Consider the following 20,433-nt stretch of genomic DNA (forward strand, 5'->3'; position numbering starts at 1 on the left):
CTTTCTTCTTTCTCTTATTTTTCCACATGAGTTGAATTAAAAAAATAATAGCTAATGTAAATTAAAATTTTTGATAGAAATATGATGTAAAGAATTGAAAATGATGGAAAAAGAATTTATACTGTACTGCATCTCTGCTTATAATTTGGTCCTTATTTAGAATACGTTTGATAATTCAGATAATGCCAAGCTAGACTCTCTAATTGTTTTATAAATTTGGGGGGGAGCCTCCGTGGCTCAGTGGGTTGAGTCTTGGACTCTGGGTTTCGGCTGAGGTCGTGACCTCATGGGTGGTGGGATCCAGTGCCCCCTAGGGCTCGGCGCTCAGCAGGGAGTCTGCTCGAAGATTCTCTCCCTCTGCCTCCCCCTCCACGTGTACTCTCGCTCAGGCTCTCTCTCTAAAATAAAGAAACAAATCTTTTTAAAAAGCAAATTTAAGAAACAGTTTCATATCAGATCAATCCAATGCACCGTTTTATTCTTTTATATGAGTAGGGGTGGGAAGGTTTGGTTGCTGGCCAGCAGACCGAGGCTGTAAAGATGTATAGCAAACAGGATTGCACGTTTCCATGTTTTCTGTGCCAGGCTTTCCTCCCCATGAGCAGTGTGGGGCCCCCGTTGCACTGGTGGGACGCTCCTCCCCAGGAGGGGTGTGTGGTCAGCACTGCACCGGCCCGGTGCTCCGCCGCTCCGCCGGAGAGGAGCTGGCTGCTTGACGGTCAGAGGCAGACCGCACCTTTCTCAGGAAAGTGGCTTTGTTTAAAAAGCAAAGTTACATTCATGCTTATCATCAATATGTCTTCTCTCCAAAGTTCTTGGAACTTTGTAGTCTGTCTACCTCTTTTGTCTCAAATGTACTCCAATAATCTTTCCTAAATAATTGTGTCTATTTTGTAACAGATCTCCCAAACACTTTGCAGCTTGGCAGAATCCACTGGGCCACCAAGATGCGTCTTACTTACTACGTTCTATGCAAAACGATTGAAAACCAGACTCTGGGACAAGGTTTAGCCGCAGCTGACAGAAGGACTTGCCGTTATGCAGATTGAGAAACAATCTTGTTGTCCTTAGTCCAGAGTGAGGGTTGGGTGTCAGACGTGCAGTTGCGTAGTTGAAGCGGGTAGCGTGTTTGTGATCAGACCCCGCTTGTCCTGCAGGCAGGCTGTGGTCTGTAAGCTGGTGCCTGGCCCTGTTGGGTCCAGCTGGCTGGGAAGTGTGACTGCAGCTCTGGCTAGTACAAATGGCATTAATTACCTCAAATGGGCATACGCCAAATGGAGTCATTGGTTTTAGGAACGAACCATAGCCTCCACTTAGATCAAGGATCAAACTTTTATTTTGGCTGGTTCCAGAAGAGCAGGTTTTGTTACATTTCTATTAAGCAAGCCTGTAGTCAATAAAATGAAGACAGTCCAAAATAAATGTCCTACTTACCTGATTCGCTTTCTTTTTAGACACTGTCCATATGAATAGATAAATCCAGGCAGATTTGTTTTGCCTTAATTTTTCAAAATGTATGAATTTCCTTTCATGACCAAATATACTTAAAACCAGTATAAAATACGTAATGTAAAACTTGGAAAAATTCCAACTTCAGATTATGAGTAGCTTCCTTGTACCCACGTGGGAAGGGCAGCATGAAGAGTTCTCAACAGAAGCGAGAATGGCTTCCTTGCTCTTCTTAAGTCATGTGATGGGTAGCACCGGCTTAACTGGGTGATTAAACAGCCTTGTCTTCAGTTATGCCTGAAAGTAGTTTTGTCCCCAGGTGAACCGATCTTTGTGGTTTAATTACAAATAGAAACCGTGGTTCTTACACGTGCAGATTATTACACACACACACACACACACACATGCATGTACTTTAACCGCATACTATGTCTGAGTTAGAAGAGGTAGCAGAATGGAGTGGCCCAAAAGACCTTCCAGAAATCAGCGACATTTGAATACTGTTACAATGTTTAGTGTACCCATCGCTTCATAAAGAAAAGTGTTGCACAATCCATGTGAAAGCAGGAGTTCAGAAAGCTTTTAACTTCTATAGAGAGCCCTCGGACACCGCAAACCCCGAAACCTCTAAGAGCAGGAAGGGGGTAGCAGGCTGGGGTAGGCACGGCGTGTTTCTAGCTGTTCGTAGATGTCGGCAAACATTTTCTGGAAAGGACGAGACGCCCGTCATTTTGCGGCCACATTTTATTTGGTCGCTGTGACTTAGCCCCTCCTTCCTTCCTTCCTTGTTAGTAGCCATTTAGAAATGTGGAAACCGCAAAACTGGGCCCACACGCTAGAGTTTGCCAACCTCTGATCCACGGTGTTGACTTGGTCATTCCCTTCTGGGCTTGAGTGTCTTCATGATCCTGAAGCTTCTGTTGATGCCCTGTGCCTTACCATGTTTAATCTTTACGCACCAAGACCCCCAGCCCCGTGCCTGACCCATGGTAGGGTCTCAGAAAATGTTTGCCACGTAAAACCTTTCCTCCTTTTCCTCTATCCTACAGCGCTGGAAGGGCGGCTTCTTTCCCAGCGATGGTTGTTTTCCCATCAGCCCGAACAGTGCTGTTTCTGGGGCCACCCCTCCCCCACGCTTCCCTCTAGAAGTTAGTGGGGAGCCCGACAGATGCAACTCACCCAAGCTGCTCCCTCGAGGACGAGCAGCGTTATGCATAACGCAAACCCAGTATTACAGAGTAAATGTAATTTAAGGGTGTAAGATAAATCCTTACCGATTTTTAAAAAAACGTGTTTAGTCCAGTTTGTGTGTGTGTGTCGGGTCCCTGATTTCAATGATGCCTGCATTGTAAGTCAACCGTGCTTCAGTAAAAAAATAAAATGTCCTTGAGGGCAAAACTGGAACTTTTCATTTTTTTTTCATGCTTTTTTCCCGTCGTCCTTACCTACCCCTGCCCCCACCACGCTGTGGATCACAGGGTAGGGCTTGATGACACTCAGCCCCGTGCTTTGCTTCTCAAACATCTCTAAGATGGATCTTCCCCCTTCCCTGTTCTTTCCTCTTGCAAACGCCACATCCGTTTTTCCATTTCTTTAAAGAAATGTGTGCATTTTTCGATCTGCCCAACAAAAACAATATAAGCAATTTTAGATTTCTTTAAATCAATTTTCTGGCTTTTTACCCCTTCTGTTTCAAAATATGGGGTCAAGGGGTGTCCGGCTGGCTCAGTTGGGAGAACATGCGACTCTTGATCTCAGAGTTGAGAGTTCAAGTCCCACGTTGGGTGTAGAGATTACTTAAAAATAAAATCTTAAAAAACAAACAAACCAAAACCCCACAAAAATATGGGATTAAAACCATAAAGCATGATGATCTAGTGATTTGCAAAATTTTATTACAATTGACTAATGGATAGTCTAAACTATTAATTTCTTTTATCATTAAAAGAAAAAAGGACAAAATGTATTCCATTCTTCCTATAATGTACCAATAGAAATCTGACATCTTTGAAAACATGTACAATGTTTATTTGTTTACTTATCTCTCCCAGTTTGCGGAGGAAACAGAACCTGGGCTTGCAGATTTGAAAGCACTTTGCTATGGTACTTGATGTGGTTTGATGTCTTTTGAACTTGGGTTATCAGATATTGGATCTGATTTGGCTTCTCTCTGCTTCCCTCCTTCGGTGGTCTGAGTTTCGGTGGATTTGTACGGGGGACACAAGTCTCTGTGGGGGTTCCTCATGCGCCAGCACATGTAGCAACAGTAACTTTTTGAATAGATTTCGGGGCTGGAAGCCACCACTGGTCCTGGAAGGGAGAGCCGACCTGGCCCAGCCTCCGGAGCGCGCACCTCACAGCCCCTTCCAGCCCCTTCCTCCAGCAGCTCAGCATGGGGTGTCAGAGAAATCATTAAGGGGGCATCCTGGCCTCTCCCTCCCACACCTGCGGGTCCTGGTTCCCTGCTGTAATTTTATGGGCCGTGAGGAGGCAGGTTTGACGCCATGGAGCACCGTCTCTGCCAACAGCTGCAGACGAGTCAGCTCCCCAGACAGTAAAATGTAAAGCGGGGGGAGGGAGAGATAAGCTTTGAAGTTTACAAAAAGCATGACTTTGACCACTTCCTTTTTCCTTTTTAAATTGGTGTCCCAGGTATGTTGAGAGGAACCATCAGCTAACTTTACAAGGAAAGACCCACTTCCTCCCAACACTTAAGGGCTGCGTGATTCCCAGCATTTGAATACCGGCGGGGCTCAGTGGTCTCCTTCATGGGGGGGGGGGGGGGGGGACGGGGGGGGGTGGGGACGGGGACCTTCACGGGGGGCGGGGACATCTGCTCCGAGCAGATGAGAAGCAGTGTTTTAGCCAGAGGAGTGAACGCGAGGACACGGCACGGCGTGCCCTGGAAATACGCGCTCACACACCGAGAGCTCCTGGATTCAAGGTGAAGGTTAAATGTGCGAGCAGCCCCCAGTCACCTTTCCCATGTGTTTACCTGCCTCGGGCCTTCTTGCTTTTGTTCTGAAAAGAAGAGATGTGAAGCTGTGCCCCATGTTCTCCCCCAAGTTTTCATCTCTAATTAATGCTTTTCCTTTCCACTTTGTTTTCAGTATTTTTCTTTTTGTTTAAAACATAACTCCGGGAGAAATGTCCTGGAGGGATGTGTGCATGTTTGTGCTTTAGTGTGCTTGTGTGCACATCTGTGTGCATGTGTGCACGTGTGTACTCGTGTGTACGCCTGTGTGCGTGTGTGCACGTGTGTGCTCGTGTGCACATCTGTGTGCGTGTGTGTGCTCGTGTGCATGCCTTGTGCGTGTGTGCGCGTGTGTGTGCCCGTGTGCACACCTGTGTGCATGTGTGTGCTCATGTGCACACCTGTGTGCGTGTGCACACCTATGTGCATGCGTGCACGCGTGTGCTCGCGTGCACGCCTGTATGTGTGTGTGCATGCGTGTGCTCATGTGCACGCCTGTATGCATGTGTGCACTTGTTTGCATGATGCACACATACGGGTTCGGCAGCGTCGATCTTCTGGAGACTTGCAGGATGTAGGGTTTGAGTCTGCAGCTTGAAGATGTGTGTGAAAGCAGTGTGGAAGTCTTTTTAAAATTATTTTAAAGATTTTGTTTATTTGAGAGAGAGAGAGAGAGGCAGAGGGAGAGGGCGAGCGTCTGAAGCAGACTCCACACGGGGCAGGAAGCCCGGTGCAGGGCTCAATGTCATGACCACGAGATCCTGAGCTGAGCGGAAATCAAGAGTCGGACACTTAACTGGCGGTGCCACCCGGCGCCCCAAAAGCCTTTTCAGACCACACAGCACACCTCATGCTATGATTTTCAGATTAATTCTGGTCTTTGTTTAATGAAATGTGGGCAAAATGGATCCAGTTTAGACTCTTGGATGCTCCGTTCTAAAGTAAGAATTAAGGTCATCACGGAAAGCTGTTTGGAGACCAGCAGAAAATTTAGAACAAAGAATCTCGTAATTCACTCACTTTTTCTTCAAAAGTGTTCAAAAGACCGTGAATCCTTGCACCCTGTCGAGTAGGGTAGAATTAAGTGAGAATGAATCTATTCGGGCTGTATCATACCATTGTTGATGTACGTGGTCTTTGCCTACTTAGTTGTAAGACTTCGAACCAGTCATTTACCTCCTGGGATTCAGGCTCCTTATCTGGAAAAACAAGGCAATCAATCTAGATCTCTTCTGTCTAAAGCTGTAGCCACTAGTCGTGTCTGTTTAGATTTAATATAGTTAAGTAACACTAAAATTCAGTCCCTTGCTTGTACCAGCCACATTTCAAGTGCTCTGTTTCCTTTCTTCTCTCTCTTTTTTTAAGATTTTATTTATTTATTTGACAGAGAACGGCACGCACAAACGAGGGGAGCATCAGGCAGAGGGAGAAGGAGAAGCAGGCGCCCACGGAGCAGAGAGCCAGATGTGGGGCTCCATTCCAGGACCCTGAGATCATGGCCTGAGCTGAAGGCAGAGGCTTCAGCCACCCAGGCGCCCTGTCAAGTGCTCAGTTTGTGTGTGTGGCTCGTGGCTAGTGCATTGCCCAGAAAGGAGAGGGCAGATCCCAGCACAGACTGGCAGAAAGTTCTGTAACACTCCTGAAATGTTATACCAGAGAAACAGAACCTGGGGATCTCCAGGCTTCTGTGCTCCAACCACAGCTTGCTTACTGTTAGAAGTTTATTGAGTCATTATTATATATTTTTTTCTTTTCTGAGAAAGAGAGAGGAAGAGGAAGAGGGAGAGGGACAGAGAGGATCTTGAGCAGACTCCACATCCAGCACGGAGCCCAACGTGGGGCTTGATCTCATGACCCTGAGATCATGACCTGAGCCCAAACCATTTTCTACCAATATTGTAAATAAAAGTGGTTAGTTTTGCATCTTTTATTACTAGTGAGCTAGAACACACCTTCCCTATTTCATTGCTATGTATCTCACACATCACTTTCACGAGTAGCCATGCCTGTGTGTGTATGTCGGGGGGGGGTGCGCGTGAGTGTATGCATTCTGATAGCCCAATTTCTTTTTGATCTGTACAATCTCATCATGGGAATATTAGCCCTGTGCCTGTCACGGAGCTGCAAAAAGTTACACGTTTGTCATTCACCTTTCAATGACTTGCATTATTTTTTCATTTATGGAATCAACCGATAGTTTTAATTCTGAGGTCATCGAAATGTTTCAGTCTTTTCCTTTCTGCTGTTTATCTTCCCAAAGGAAATGTTATATAAATATTGGTCCGTATTGTGGTTCTTTACTTTGGTTGCACATCGGAGCCTTCTGAGGAGCTGGAGAACAAGAGGGCGCTGGGGCCTCTCCAGCCACCCCGGGCGTTCTGCCCGCAGCCGAGCTTGGAAACCTCCTGTTCAAGCTGCGCAGCACTTCCATGATTTCATTCTCCACCCTTATCTGATGACGAGACTGAGATCGGACATTAAATTTCCAGAACATTCCGCCGTCTGTCTTAAAGCCGTCTGTTAGAGCATTCATTCTCTATTGCAGTCCACCTTGTCAAAGCTAGTTGGGTCTTTTTCTGTATTTTGATTCTGTCCAACTGTTTCCTGGGACAGCACGTTACGGCGTCACGTAGGATGAGTCCCTCTTGTGACTTTCCTACATGTGAGACTCATGTTACGATCGCGCTCAGACAGTGAGCTTGAGGGGCGCCTGGGTGGTTCCGTCCGTTAAGCGTCTGCCTTCTGCTCAGGCCACGATCGCAGGGTCCTGGGATTGAGTCCCAAGTCGGGTTCCCTGCTCAGCGGGGAGTCTGCTTCTCCCTCTTCCTCTGTGCTCTCTCTCTTGCTCTTGGTCCCTTTCAAGGAAATAAATAAAATCTTTAAAAAATAATAAAAACAAACAAACAAAATAAGTGTGTTTGATTAAGTAGAGGAAACCTAGAGATTCACGGCCAAATAACAACATTGGACCAAGCCATCTGGATGGGTTGGCGGTCAGTTAACATTAAAACCGGGTTTGCTCTTGGATTACTTAATGCAGATATGTTGAAAGGAAATACAGAGTCACGTGTGGACGCCAGGGCTTTGCGGTCTAGGGCAGGTCTTGTCCTTGGGGGTTGGGTCTGCTGATCGGCTTGGTGCGGTTTTGCTTGTGTCCTCCACAACGAGGTGCAGTGTTGCCGGACTTCCCCGTGCTCGATGACGTCAGCACCCAGCGGCCACCCCCGTGTGAGGCCTTCAAACCCGGTGCGTCTCTCACCGTCACCAACCGGCCGTTAGTTTCTTTGGTGATACACTTTTATCCCGTTTTCCCCAAAGTGGTCAGCACGGTGGTTTTGTTTTTCTAGAACTAACTCCCTGTAATAGTCTATTTTATGAGATGATGTGGAAGGTTCACTAAATTACAAAACCCAGACGGTGACTCTGCTTGGCTCCAGTGGGTCTGATGGCTGGGGGAGCCCCATGGCTGCCCACCGAGGGGCCTGCCACGGGCTCAGCCCAACCCGGGACCTGTCGCTCTATTTCAGAGAGGATCCTGGACTCACCTGGTCGGGGGTCCAGTGGGGGCTCCGGGAGATTCTGGGGTGCCCACGCTGGGAAGGCAGCATGCTGGTGGAGGCAGGTGGGCCACGTGGGAAGCGGCCAGCTGTGAGGCTCTGGGAAAGTCGCTTCTGTCGCCGCCACTTTCCTCCAGCACCCAGCCAGAGTGAAAGTACTCGTCGCTGTGATGGTTCAGGGTCGCAGTGCGGAGGGACTTTTGTGCGTGGCTCCCGGAAGCCTGGAGTTAGTCCTTCCCCCCTCTCTTCCCCCAGTATCTGATGTACCCCCCAACTGGCTCTCATATCCCGAACGCCTGACATCTCTCGGGGTCTCCATGCTGGGGCCAGGCCCTCGTGACCCGCCGCCTGGACCGGGGCCCCCGTGTCCACTCCCACTCTCCTTCCGTCAATTTTCAACCGGATACTGATTTTCAGATACATCAAAGGATGTCAGCTCCCCTTCAAAATATCTCAGTGTCTCCTGCTGCTCTTAGGATCAAGGTGGAAATCCTGATGTGATCCACAGAGCTCTGTCCCTGTCTCCCCTCTCCCCGGCCTTCCGGTCCCTGCAGGGCTCGCAGCATCTCTTCCCAGGCAGTGCCCGGGCTTCCTCTCCTGCCCTCCTCCTCCGCCCCATGCTGGCCTGGCCTCCCTCCTGGGGCGCATGGCCTCCTCCTACACTAGTGCTCAGGCTGGGGCTCCTGTCCTGCGGGCCACTTGTCCACTCAGAGCCGTGGGCGTGCTTCTGTCTCCCCAGTGAACCACCGGCTCCCTGGAGACGGGAATCCGGCCAGTTCTGGTCTTGTCAGACCCACCACGGCGGCCGCAGGGTCCGACCAACTCAACAAATCGTTTACGGAGTGAATACGCAGGTGAAAGCGTAAGTGTAATGAAGCCATCCGATCGAGTCAGACACATAAAACGCACGCTTGTGTAGCTGTTTCTTTTTTCCTGTTGTTTTAGACGATGGGGTCATGTTTAATAAAATGAAATATCTCCGCTCTGGGTGGACTGCACTTGTGGGAAGAAAAGGCCGTGGCGTCCACCTTAGAGATAGAGGGTTTCTACCCACAGAGGCAGGGGATCTGGGAAATGTCTTCGCAGACACAAAGAGAGGGAATTCTCTACAGAAAAGTTCATGTTTCGGGAGAATTCAAATCGGACCCCGTCAGCTGCTCTCCATAAACCTGAATCCTTGGTAACAAACTGTCAGTTTCAGATCATACCAAATTGCTGCTTATTTTTAATTATATTAGACTTTTTTCTCCCCTGTTGGGAGCACGCAGGGAAGGCGAGGCTCCCTTTGATCCGGGGGAGCAGGTATGTTAATGTTGGAACAACAGGAAGCCCGGATGGCCCCCGCCCCTGCCCCCGCAGCCGGCCCTCCACACCCTTCATCTGCCGGGCCTGACCCAGGAAACCGACTTGAAAGGCGCAGGCACTTGGTCTAGTGACGTCAGCGGTACCCAATAGAAGGGCAAAAAGTACTTTATGGAAAGAATGTTTAGGGGATTCACAGGTTAGTCAGAATCGGTGGCTGGTAGGTTTGGGGCTTATGTATACTTTCCAGGGGTGCTGCTGGCTTTCTCTGTACGGGGCCGGGTGGGGGTGGGGTGGGGCTGGAGTTCTCTCTTCTTTATGGGAGCGGCTCAGCCTAAAGGCGGTGGGAGGGGGATGCTAGAACCACCCTCGTCCCCTTTCCTCTCACATCAGGGCAGAGGAGTCTTCCTCATAGGAGGACTTGTCCCAAAGCCCCGTCTCCGCAGGCGGCCCCCACCTTCCCTGGCGGCCTGGGGACATCCGTGTTACTCACCTGCTCTTCTCTCCCCAGCGGCTCAGCAAACCCCCACGGGGCCGGGACGGGGGGGGGGCTTGCGATCCCTGTGCATCTCCTCAAACCGGGCGGGTTCCTGGAAACACTTACTGAGTGGAACCCGTCACTGCTGTGTGGCCCTGGACTCCAGGGACTTTGCAGAGTGGCTCTGGGAGTGCGGGCCGCCCTGGCCCCGTGCTCCCCGCTTTGGCGGAGAACGCACTCCCCTCAGGAGGGGACAAAATCCTGAAGTTCCAGCCTGGGAGTCCGTGTTCTCCGAAGTAGGCGCCCCACACTGCCCAGGTAGGGGAGGAAGAAAACTTTCATTGACGCTGGTGTTAAGTGTCACCAATATTTAATACACGGGAAGACCCTGGCGGCCCCCGCCTGTGCGCCTTCAGTCACAGAGTGCCCAGGATTTGTAGGGCCTGGAGCTTGGACACTTTCCAGAACAAATGTGGCATTGGGAGGATTATTTAACAAAAAGTCTCCTATTGTCCGCGCATGATCCTGAGGCCACCCGGTGGGACAGGTCGTGCTGTCCCAGGGATGCTCCACCATTCCTGCGTCTGGTTAAGTGGGCTCACAGATGATGCTTCTCCACACATCCGTGGTGGTCCCAGTGCAGTGAGAAGCCACAGAAAATGGCAAAAAGGACAGCCTTTGGGGCCCAGGATGAGCTCTTGGTTGGCTTTACTGGGTCAGGGCGTGACATGACAATCTAATCAGAGGCTGATTTGGGAAAGCAATGACCCAAACCCCACTGAAAAGGCACTTTCATATCCATTCTCCTGTGCAGGCAAAACCCCCTCATGCACCCTGCGCTTTCGGGGAGTCTGGCTAAGGACCCCATGAAGACTTCGAGATGTAGCAAGACGCTAAAAAGGAAGCATCGGGAACTTCCTCCTGAACTGCTCTAGTTTCTGGGACGTTTGAAATCATGTACTCTTGCATATGATGCTTGGCAGAGTTTTCCTGAAACTTGGTGAGCCTCATTGAGAAGTCTCTCCCCGTGGCTTCTTCCTCAGAGATGGATGAAACAGCCTTGTATCGTTCGTGAACACTTTGTCCTTTGACTGAGATAAAAGTCGCAGAAATAATCCACAGAGCACAGTGGGATGGCCCGTGAGAATGCACGTGCTGTTGGATCCACAGGTCCAGGGAAACGAGCATTGCAGTGAATTTCCAACGTGAGGGTTTCCCTTGATGCTTCATAAGAAGCCAGCTCATGTGTCCATCAGCACCTGTTCCTACGATGAAATCTGTGCTTACCTACAGGTGACCGTCACTCCGAACGTGCGGATACGACTGTGAGTTGCTGATGCATTGAAATCTTTCTGCGCAGGTGGGTCAGAAGCCCCTGCCCCGAGGGAGCCATCCCCAGGACCCCCACCCAGGCCACTCGGCCATCCAGCCGCCCAAGCCCGGGCAGCCAGCTTCCGTCTGCGTAGTGAGGGGCCTTGTGTGACCGGTTCACACGTTTCAAAATCTCCACATGGCTGTATATACAATGAAGACATATTATCAAGAGTAAATCACCTCTTTAATTAAAAAATGGACAGGAGATCGGTGCAAATGCACCTGCTGATGTCACAGCAGCTTTGGCGGGAAGGAGCAGAGGATGATTCCAGGGCAAAGACAGACACGGAGCATCTTGTGCAAAAGTAATTCACGGCATTGTTTCTGGACAAACGCCGGCGAGGTCCGCGGAATCTGGCCGTGGGCAAAGTGACGAAGAGTGTCTTTAACAAAAATAAAGCGTGAAGTCTGTCGGGCTTGCGGTCTTGGCGTGTGTCATGGCGTGGCACTGTCTTCTGAGAGGGGCACTTGGAACCTTCCAGCGTCAGACGACTCGCACGCCCTCATTCTAGGCGAGGAGGTGACCTAGATTTGCAGACGTTTCCTGTGGTGACGAACGGCTGCTGGGCTGCCTAATCCAGGTCCTTCAAGGCGAAGTGAAAACGATCACATTTGTTATGACACTGAAGCCCACGGTTGGCTCTGGCGATGGTAAATACAGCAGACATGGACATCCGTGTGCAGGTTTTCGCGTGGACGTGACTTTCAGCTCCGTTGGGTAAATACCAAGGAGCGCGATGGCTGAATCACACGGTAAGAGCCTGTGCAATTGTGTGAGAAACTGCCGAATGGTCTTCCAAGCGGCTGCACTATTTTGTCTTCCCGCCAGCAACGAGTGAAGGTTCCGGCTGTCCCGGGTCCTGCCTACTGGCGTCAGTGTCCAGGTTTCGGCCACTCCATTGGGTGTGAAATAGTAATTAATTTGCATTTTCTTGATGACATGATGTGCAGCATTTTTTCATATAATCATATGAGATAATTCAAATTATTTCAAATAATCCTTTGCCAATGTTCTTCTTCTTTGGTGAGCTACCTGTTAAGATCTTTGGTCCATTTTTTAATTGTATTGTTTTCTCATTAAGTGTTCAGAGTTCTTTGTGTATTTCCTTTGTTTAAAAAAAGATGTTTATTTATTTATTTGAGAGAGGGAGAGAGAGACAGTGCCCATGAGCAGGGGGAGGGGCAGAGGAGAAAGGAGAGAGAGAGAGTCCCATGCAGATGCCACGCTGGGCTTGGAGCCCTACATGGGGCTGATCCCATGACCCTGAGACCAGGACCTGAGCTGAAACCAAGAGCTGGACACCTAGCCGACTGTGCCCGCCAGGCGCCCCACTCTGTGTTTTCAGTGCAAGTCTTCAGGTACCTTTTTGTAATTTTTTCCTGCCTGTCTGTGTTTGTCTCTTCAGTCTGTCTGTCTTTCACAGAGCAGGTGTTTTAATTTTAATGAAATCCACCTTACCAACTTCTCCTTTCATGGACTGTGCTGCGTTTAGTGTAGTACCTCAAAAACACGTCACCAGCCAAGGTCAGTTAGGCTCCTCCGTGGGCTCTCCTACAGGCATCGGGGCTTGCATTCTCTGTGTGGTCTGTGATCCATTCTGACCTTGGGTTCGTGCTCTCTAAGTTCTTCTTCTTTCCCATGGGTGTTCAGTTGTTCCATTTCTTGGAAAGACTTTGTGAAAGATCAGTTGCTGTAGTTGTGAAGGTCTGTGTCTTGGCTGTTTATTCTGTCCCACTGATGCACTTGACGGTTGGTTCACCAGTTACACACTGTCTTAATTTTTGCAGTCTGAGAGTAAATCTTGAAGTTGGGTCGTGTCGGTCCTCTGACTTTGTTCTTCACTATTGTGGGGGCTTCTCTGAGTCTTTTGACTTTTCATGTAAACTTCAGAGTCATTTGCTGACATTTGCAGAACTTGGTGGGGTTCTCGAGGGGACTCTACTGAATCTATTTGTTGAGTTGGGAAGAACTCGTGTCTTAGCAGTCCTGAATCTCCCCATCCCTGAATGTGAAGAATCTCTCCTTTTATTTAGATCTTAATTTCTTTGATCAGAGTTTTATAGTTTTCCTATCTATATCATACAGATTTTGTTAGATTTATTCCCGAGTACTTTTTTAGGTGACCATATAAATGGTCTTGTGTTTTAAACTCCGAATTCCAATTGTTCATTGCAGTATGTAGGAAATTGATTGCTTTTTGTACGTTAAATTTGTATCCTCTAACCTTCATATAATCATCCAGTTCCAGACAAAAAATTTTGGGGGGCTAGTGCTGGGATTTTCTACATAGACAATCATGAACAAAATACCTGTGAACAAAGACAGACTTCTTTCTTCCTTCCCAGTCTGTATACCTTTTCTTCCCTTATGCATTAGCTGGAATTTCCAGTACTGTGTTGACTGTGAGTGGTGAGAAGGGACATACTTGCTTTGTTCCTGTTCTTAGGGGAGAGCATCTAGCTTCTCACCATTAAGTGTCAAGTTAATTGTAGATGTTCTTTATCAATAGGAAATTTCTTAAAAAACAAACAAACCTACACCACACATGGGGCTTGAACCCACAATCCCAAGATCAAGAGTCACAATGTTCTACAGACTGAGCTAGCCAGGCACCCTGAGGAAGTTCCTTTCTATTTTGAGGTTGCTGAGGGTTTTTATCATGAATTGGTGTTGGATTTTGTAGGATGATTTTTTGCATCTATTTTACTTATTGGCCTGATGGATTACATTAATTGACCTGTGAATGTTGAATCAGGCTTGTACACCTGGGATACACTTCACCTGGTCATGAGCCCATTTTCTTGAGAAGGATTTTCTCCCCATACAGTTAATTTGTGTTAGCACCATTTGCGGAATAGTCTATCCCCTCCCCTGAACTGTGTTTGCCCCTTTATCAGAACTCTGCTGGGCACAACTGCCAAGTCTTGAGGACATTCCTCTCTATTCTTAGCTTGCTGCTGAGAGATTTATATGAATGGGTGTACGATTCAGTCAAACGTTTCTTCTGCATCAGTTGGGTTCTTAGCCTATTGGTGAGGTGGTTTATAGTGACTAATTTTTGAATATTGAAGCATTTCTGCATATCTGAAAATTCTACTTGGCTTTTCTGCAGATTACATTGGCATTTTTGGAATTCCATTTTTGTGTCCTTACCATGTTTTTTGATCATTTCACTTTGTATTGTTTTCTACGTGGTTGTTCTAGATATTACAATATGGAAGAAACTTGCCTCAGGCTCCTCGTACCAAAGTCCTACTGCCTTGAGTGGAGCTTTGAACGTCTGCCTCCATTTAGGTCCCTTTGCCCTTTCCGCTTCTTAAAGAAATCGTGTTTCCTCTGCAAACCCTGCGTGCCACATCAGGTGGGGTTCTAGTGTTCGCTGTTACAATGAAATCTGATTTAAGAAACTCATGAGACGGGTGCTCCATTACCTCACCCCACACCACAGACAGGGGGATTAAACCACAGGGATGCATTTCTCACAGTCCAGGAGGCTCCAAGTCCAACATCAAGGTGCTTGCCCAGTGGGTTCTGGCGGGGCTCTCCTCCTGGCCTGTAGATGGCCGCCTTCTCCCATGTCCTCACATGGCCTGTCGTCGGTGCAAGTGCACACCTGGTGTCCCTTCCTCTCCTTATAAGGACACCTGTCCTACTGGGTTGGGCCCCACCCTTGTGACCTCATTTAACCTTGGTTACTTTTTAAAAGACTCTATCTCTCTGTATTTCACATTGAAGGTTGGGACTCCCTTATGTGAATTTGGGGAGAATCACAATTTGGTTTGTAACGCAACCGTTTCTTCCCCTTCTGGCAACGGTACCAAACGCCTCAAGAATTCACGTGCCCCCTTGCAGCGAATCTCAGTGTTGTGTTGCTTTTGCCAAGTGCAGCTGAAGTGATCAACCCAGGAGCTGTTCGGATACTTAAGTAATTCCTCTTCATCGGATCTGTTTCTCATCCTAGAAACTGGCTTTTTCTTCTTCTTTTTTTTTTAATCTTTACATTACAGATTCATTCTCAAAGTTACCATCCCTGTTATCTTAGTGGGCTGGATCTCAATATAACCTTAAAACATTACCATCGCTGATGTGTTGGAGTCATTGTAAAAATCTGAATTTAGTTTGTAAATTAGAGAATAAGCATGAGAGCAAAATTCAGTTCCTAAATTTGTTCATTTTCCAAAGATAATATAAGAATGTAACCTTTTTATTGCGAAATATATGATGAAATATTTAGAGGTGAAGGGTCATTGTGTCTGTACAAAGAGTGCTGCTTATGAAGATTTTGTCTTTGCTGCATTGGATGGTCTTTTGCCGAATTTCTTCTTACTTGTAACTGAAAGTAGATTTCCCCTTCACACATGAAAGCTATATTTCTGAGATATTTCAATTCTGAATTTGTCCAAAGTTCAATTGTATTCTTGCTTTTAACGGTAATGACTTAAAAAAAATAGAGAATTTGAAATGTTGAAGTGCTGCTTTTTTATGTAATAGATGAATGCACCTATAATTTAACTAGGCACATGTCTGGTTAGTCTAGATAGTGATGTGTTCTTTTTGGAGAATGTGGGTAGACGGAGTGATGGTTGATGTGGGGGGTGCATTTTGCCTCCCACCCCCCGCCCTGCCCCACCCCCAGCAGCCCCTTGGAGGTGTTTGCAGGTGTGCCCGTGTGCCCGCTTCTGTCTCTCTATGCCGATGTCCTCACTCAGTCTGTCCACTTTGTACTATGTTAAGAAAACAAAATTCAATTGAGTGAATTTTAAAGGTCTTATTGGCTTTACTCAGTGACTCACGAATCGGGCAGCGTCCTGTCTGCACACGGAGAGGAGCTTTGAGGAGCTGTACAAGTGGGCAGACTTACAGGCAGATGGGAAGGCAGACAAGAAATGGTTAAGGCAACAAGAAGTAGGTTGGAGGTTGCACGTTGCTTCGGGGATGGCGGGGTCAATCCCGCCGGGTTCCTCATAGGGCTGGTCCGGCGACTCCCGGTTGACGGGCTAAAGACTCCGTTTCTGGGAAAACCCAAATAGTACTTAAGTCTCGGTTTGGTGATGTAGAGCTTAGCACGAGTGACTCCATTTTGAGCTGTTTTGTTTGCGCAACGCTGTGCCCCATCTCGTGCCTCCGAAAGCTGCACGATGTTCTGTGGCGAGCCCCCCACCCCATTTTCCTTATCCCGCTCACTGGGTGGCTCCGGTCTGCAGAGATGTCGCTAAGGTAAAGAGTGAGTGAGGCAGAGATGCCAAACGACAGCTTCAGACACAGGAGTGGGGCCGGGGAGCAGCGGAGACCCTGCATGGGGATTCTCTATTTCTCCCAGTTAAGTTAGGAGCCATGGCCTTTACCAGGTCGATGAGACAAAGGGGGCGCTGAGTGAGGTCATTGCCCAGAGTGGCAGGACAGAAGGGCCAGAGCAGAATGTCAGCCCGGAAAGACCATGTTGCAGATGCACTTGCATCCACCCCCTTGTGCGGCTGCCTGCAAGGCCCAGCGGAGGTCAGTGGGGGAAGTGCACCCCCCACCCCCCATATAGATTTTGCCTGGTTTTCCTCTGGAGAGGATTCGAGAGAAAAGAATGTTTGGGAAAACCTGAATCCGCAAGGAGAGCAAGAGAAGCAAGCGCGGAGGAGACGCTCAGTGTCGTAACATATCTGATACGTTCCTTTATACTTAACGGGAGAGCGAGATACACGTGCGTCAGCCGGCGTCGTGGGTGAGGCGCAGAGCGTCCCCAGCCAAACACAGCCGCCGGCACCATCAGACCAGAGATCCTAAATAGCGGCGTGCGACACGCCCTAGCAGCAGGGATGAGGTTTGGGTGTGGGCAACACCGTACTGCGTTTGGGATCTTAGCCTGACCCTGCCACTGTGTGAGTCGGCAGACGAGGCAGGTTTCCCACTTTTTAAGTTATGGCGAAGGTGGAGGGACACCGCCCGGATGGGATCAACAAGCGGCAGCACTGAGGGGTGTTTGCAAAAGCCCATGTTGCGTTTTCCTCTCAGGGTCTTCTTCCTCAGCTCACGGAGTGGGGAGGAATGCAGGAACAGCAAGACGCCATGGAGAGGGGAGAGGGGGGTCCAAGGCCGGGACAAGGTGAGCTGCCCAGCCTCCCGGACCCCTCCCTGCCCCTCCCAGCTCTCTCTGCCTGCCTCCCAGGTTGAGTCCGACTGTCTTAGCTAAGAGAAGCCCCAAGAGGTGGGGGTTCCCAGTGGAATCTAGAAGAATCGATAGTGGAGTAGGAAAAATGAAAGGATTCGGACAAATGCTTTCTTTATTGTGAGAATACCACGAAGCCCAGCTACGAAACACATCTTGTCCTATTACTAATAGAGTCTATCTTTAAGTGAAGAATACAGTGCTTGGTTGTTTGCATATGTTTGGGGCTTTCCAAGAAGACCAGCCTCTCGCTTACCTGTTTGTCTTCCCGAGACGTGCTCAGCTGTAGGAGCGATCCCGACATGCCAGATCACAGCAGTGTCCTGGGGCATGTGGTAAAAATGGGAAGTTCCAGGCTTTTCCCCCGAAGACTCTGATTTAGTTGGTCTGTGTTGGTCAAGCTCCTCAAACAGTTCCTTTGATTCCAGTCATTGGACAAGTCTGAGAAATCCTGAACTGATCAGCCTATTGTGCCTACTGATGCCTGGTTGGGTCTGGGTGGCATGAAGGTCAAGGATTGGTCATGATCATGGCTAGTCAAGGATGGGTCATGATCACGGCTAGTCAAGGGTGAGTCATGATCACGGCTAGTCAAGGGTGGGTCATGATCACTGCTAGTCAAGGATGGGTCATGATCATGGCTAGTCAAGGATGGGTCATGATCACGGCTAGTCAAGGGTGGGTCATGATCACAGCTAGTCAAGGATGGGTCATGATCACAGCTAGTCAAGGATGGGTCATGATCACAGCTAGTCAAGGATGGGTCATGATCATGGCTAGTCAAGGATGGGTCATGATCATGGCCAGTCAAGTATGGGTCATGATCACGGCTAGTCAAGGGTGGGTCATGATCACAGCTAGTCAAGGATGGGTCATGATCACGGCCAGTCAAGGATGGGTCATGATTATAACTAGTCAAGGATGGGTCGTGATCATGGCTAGTCAAGGATGGGTCATGATCACGGCCAGTCAAGGATGGGTCATGATTATAACTAGTCAAGGATGGGTCATGATCACGGCTAGTCAAGGATGGGTCATGATCACGGCTAGTCAAGGATGGGTCATGATCACGGCCAGTCAAGGATGGGTCATGATTATAATTAGTCAAGGATGGGTCATGATTATAACTAGTCAAGGATGGGTCATGATCACGGCTAGTCAAGGATGGGTCATGATTATAACTAGTCAAGGATGGGTCGTGATCACGGCCAGTCAAGGATGGGTCATGATTATAACTAGTCAAGGATGGGTCGTGATCACAGCTAGTCAAGGATGGGTCATGATCACGGCTAGTCAAGGATGGGTCATGATCACAGCTAGTCAAGGATGGGTCATGATCACGGCCAGTCAAGGATGGGTCATGATTATAACTAGTCAAGGATGGGTCGTGATCATGGCTAGTCAAGGATGGGTCATGATCACGGTCCATGGGTCATGATGCACATCCAAAAGCATAATAAGTGTAAGCTCAGTTGAGTAAGTGCTAGATTTGCTCGAAGAAACAGCACAATGCGCCGCTCCCGTGTGTGACAGAAGTGTGCGGTGAAGCGGTAGAGAGGGATAGGTACTCATCCTTGACAGCGTGCGTTCCAGCTCTGGAGGCAGGACAGGAAAGTCAAATACAAATCAAACTTTCTTTCAGACCAGGATTACTTGTAAGCCAGAAGAGAAGGATTCCCCAAGTCAAGTATACCTTCGCCGCTTGCATCAGATGTATTTATCTTCGCTTGCTAACATGGACTTCTCCAGGAGGTGAGCTCCTTTCTAAAACACACGCGGATGCCGATTTTTTGTTTTTGAAGATATTATCCATTTATTTGAGAGATTGAGCACGAATCGGTGGAGGGGCAGTGCAGAGCAGAGAACCTGGTGCGGGGTTCGATCCCAGGTCTCGGGATCATGACCTGAGCTAAAGGCAGACCCTTAACCCACTGAGCCACCCAGGTGCCCTGGGGAAGCCTATTTTAAGTTGTCTTTCCACACTCGTGTTCACAGTCTTTTCACAGGTCCACGAAAGCACTGTCACTCTCCAATGGGTTGCAGATGATTTCCCAGTAACAGAAGTGTCATAAAAACTAATCAGTAAGGAAGAACTTGGCGTTGTGTAAATCTGCACAGTAAGCCAAGTAAATTCTCTCCTCTGAGATTGTCAGGGACTGTAGGGAGTTGCCACGGAGGAAAGGGACCATTATCTTTGAGGATTATGTAATAATTCCCTCGGGGCTGGAACTTGCTGGAACGTCTTGTGCACACAAACTTAAAATCCAGTGTTGCTCCTACCAAGCACGTGACATCGACAGAATGGAGCTGAGCTCACCTGCGCACCAAGGGAACATTAGAGCTCATGGCGGGGTGAGCCACGTGCCCCACGCTGGGCACTGAACAGGCGCAAAATCAAAATGTGAGCAATTGCATGATTGGTGGCTAAGGCAAATATGAAACCGAATATTTAAAAATTGCTCTAAGAATGGCAAAAGAAAAGCCAAGGACAGAAGTCTTCAAAGCCTCTCTATCATCTGCCCCAAATGAGCACCTCCCCCGGCTTTGTGTTCCAGCACCAAGGGCTTTCCCCGGCATGGGGCAGATGCCCTGAGCTCAGCCCCTCCTCCTCTGTTACAAGGTGGGTGCTGTCACGGCAACCAGGGCCGGGCTCCTGGCACAGTCCACCTGGTTTGTGAAGGTACCATGGCCTGTGATCTGTTGAGGCTGCGTCCCACGGGGAGCATTGTAGGTATCTGTCCTCACCTGGGGGAGGAGGTAAGCCTCTGCCTCCCTATTCCCCTAGGACTGCACAGGTGCACGGTGTACACAGACACAGAGCATGGCCCCTGGCCCCAAGGTCATACTCTGAGACGTAGGATGTGAACTTGGATCTGCTAGCCCAGAGTCAGTCTGCTGCCTCCAGCTTCCCGAGCCCATGGCAGCCGGGAGTGGGGAAGGAGAAGCTGCCTCCTCTCTTGAGAGCCCAAGGAGGAAAGGCCACCTTGGAATTAGGAGGAATCCAGATGGTGGCAACCATCTCTCAAACTGGGGGCTTCGCCAGGTGCCTGCGGATGTCTTTAGGGACACATGACCTGGAGACAGGCTCACGGAAGACTGCCCATTCTCAGAGTCAGAGGCTCAGTCAATGGAAGGCTCTCC

At 48.8% G+C, this 20,433-nt stretch overlaps 1 protein-coding gene across 1 annotated transcript in view; it reads left to right on the forward strand.

Annotated features, from left to right (window-relative positions):
* The window catches only part of LOC116587970, a 70,039-nt gene that overhangs the window by 40,944 nt on the left and 8,662 nt on the right, over nucleotides 1-20,433 (forward strand). The window contains 3 exon segments of the mRNA XM_032338524.1: nucleotides 17,139-17,195; nucleotides 17,197-17,229; nucleotides 18,935-19,044. Of these exon segments, the coding sequence (XP_032194415.1) occupies nucleotides 17,139-17,195; nucleotides 17,197-17,229; nucleotides 18,935-19,044 (200 nt within the window).

Source organism: Mustela erminea, chromosome 4 (genome assembly GCF_009829155.1).
Source record: "Mustela erminea isolate mMusErm1 chromosome 4, mMusErm1.Pri, whole genome shotgun sequence".
Lineage (NCBI taxonomy): Eukaryota > Metazoa > Chordata > Mammalia > Carnivora > Mustelidae > Mustela > Mustela erminea.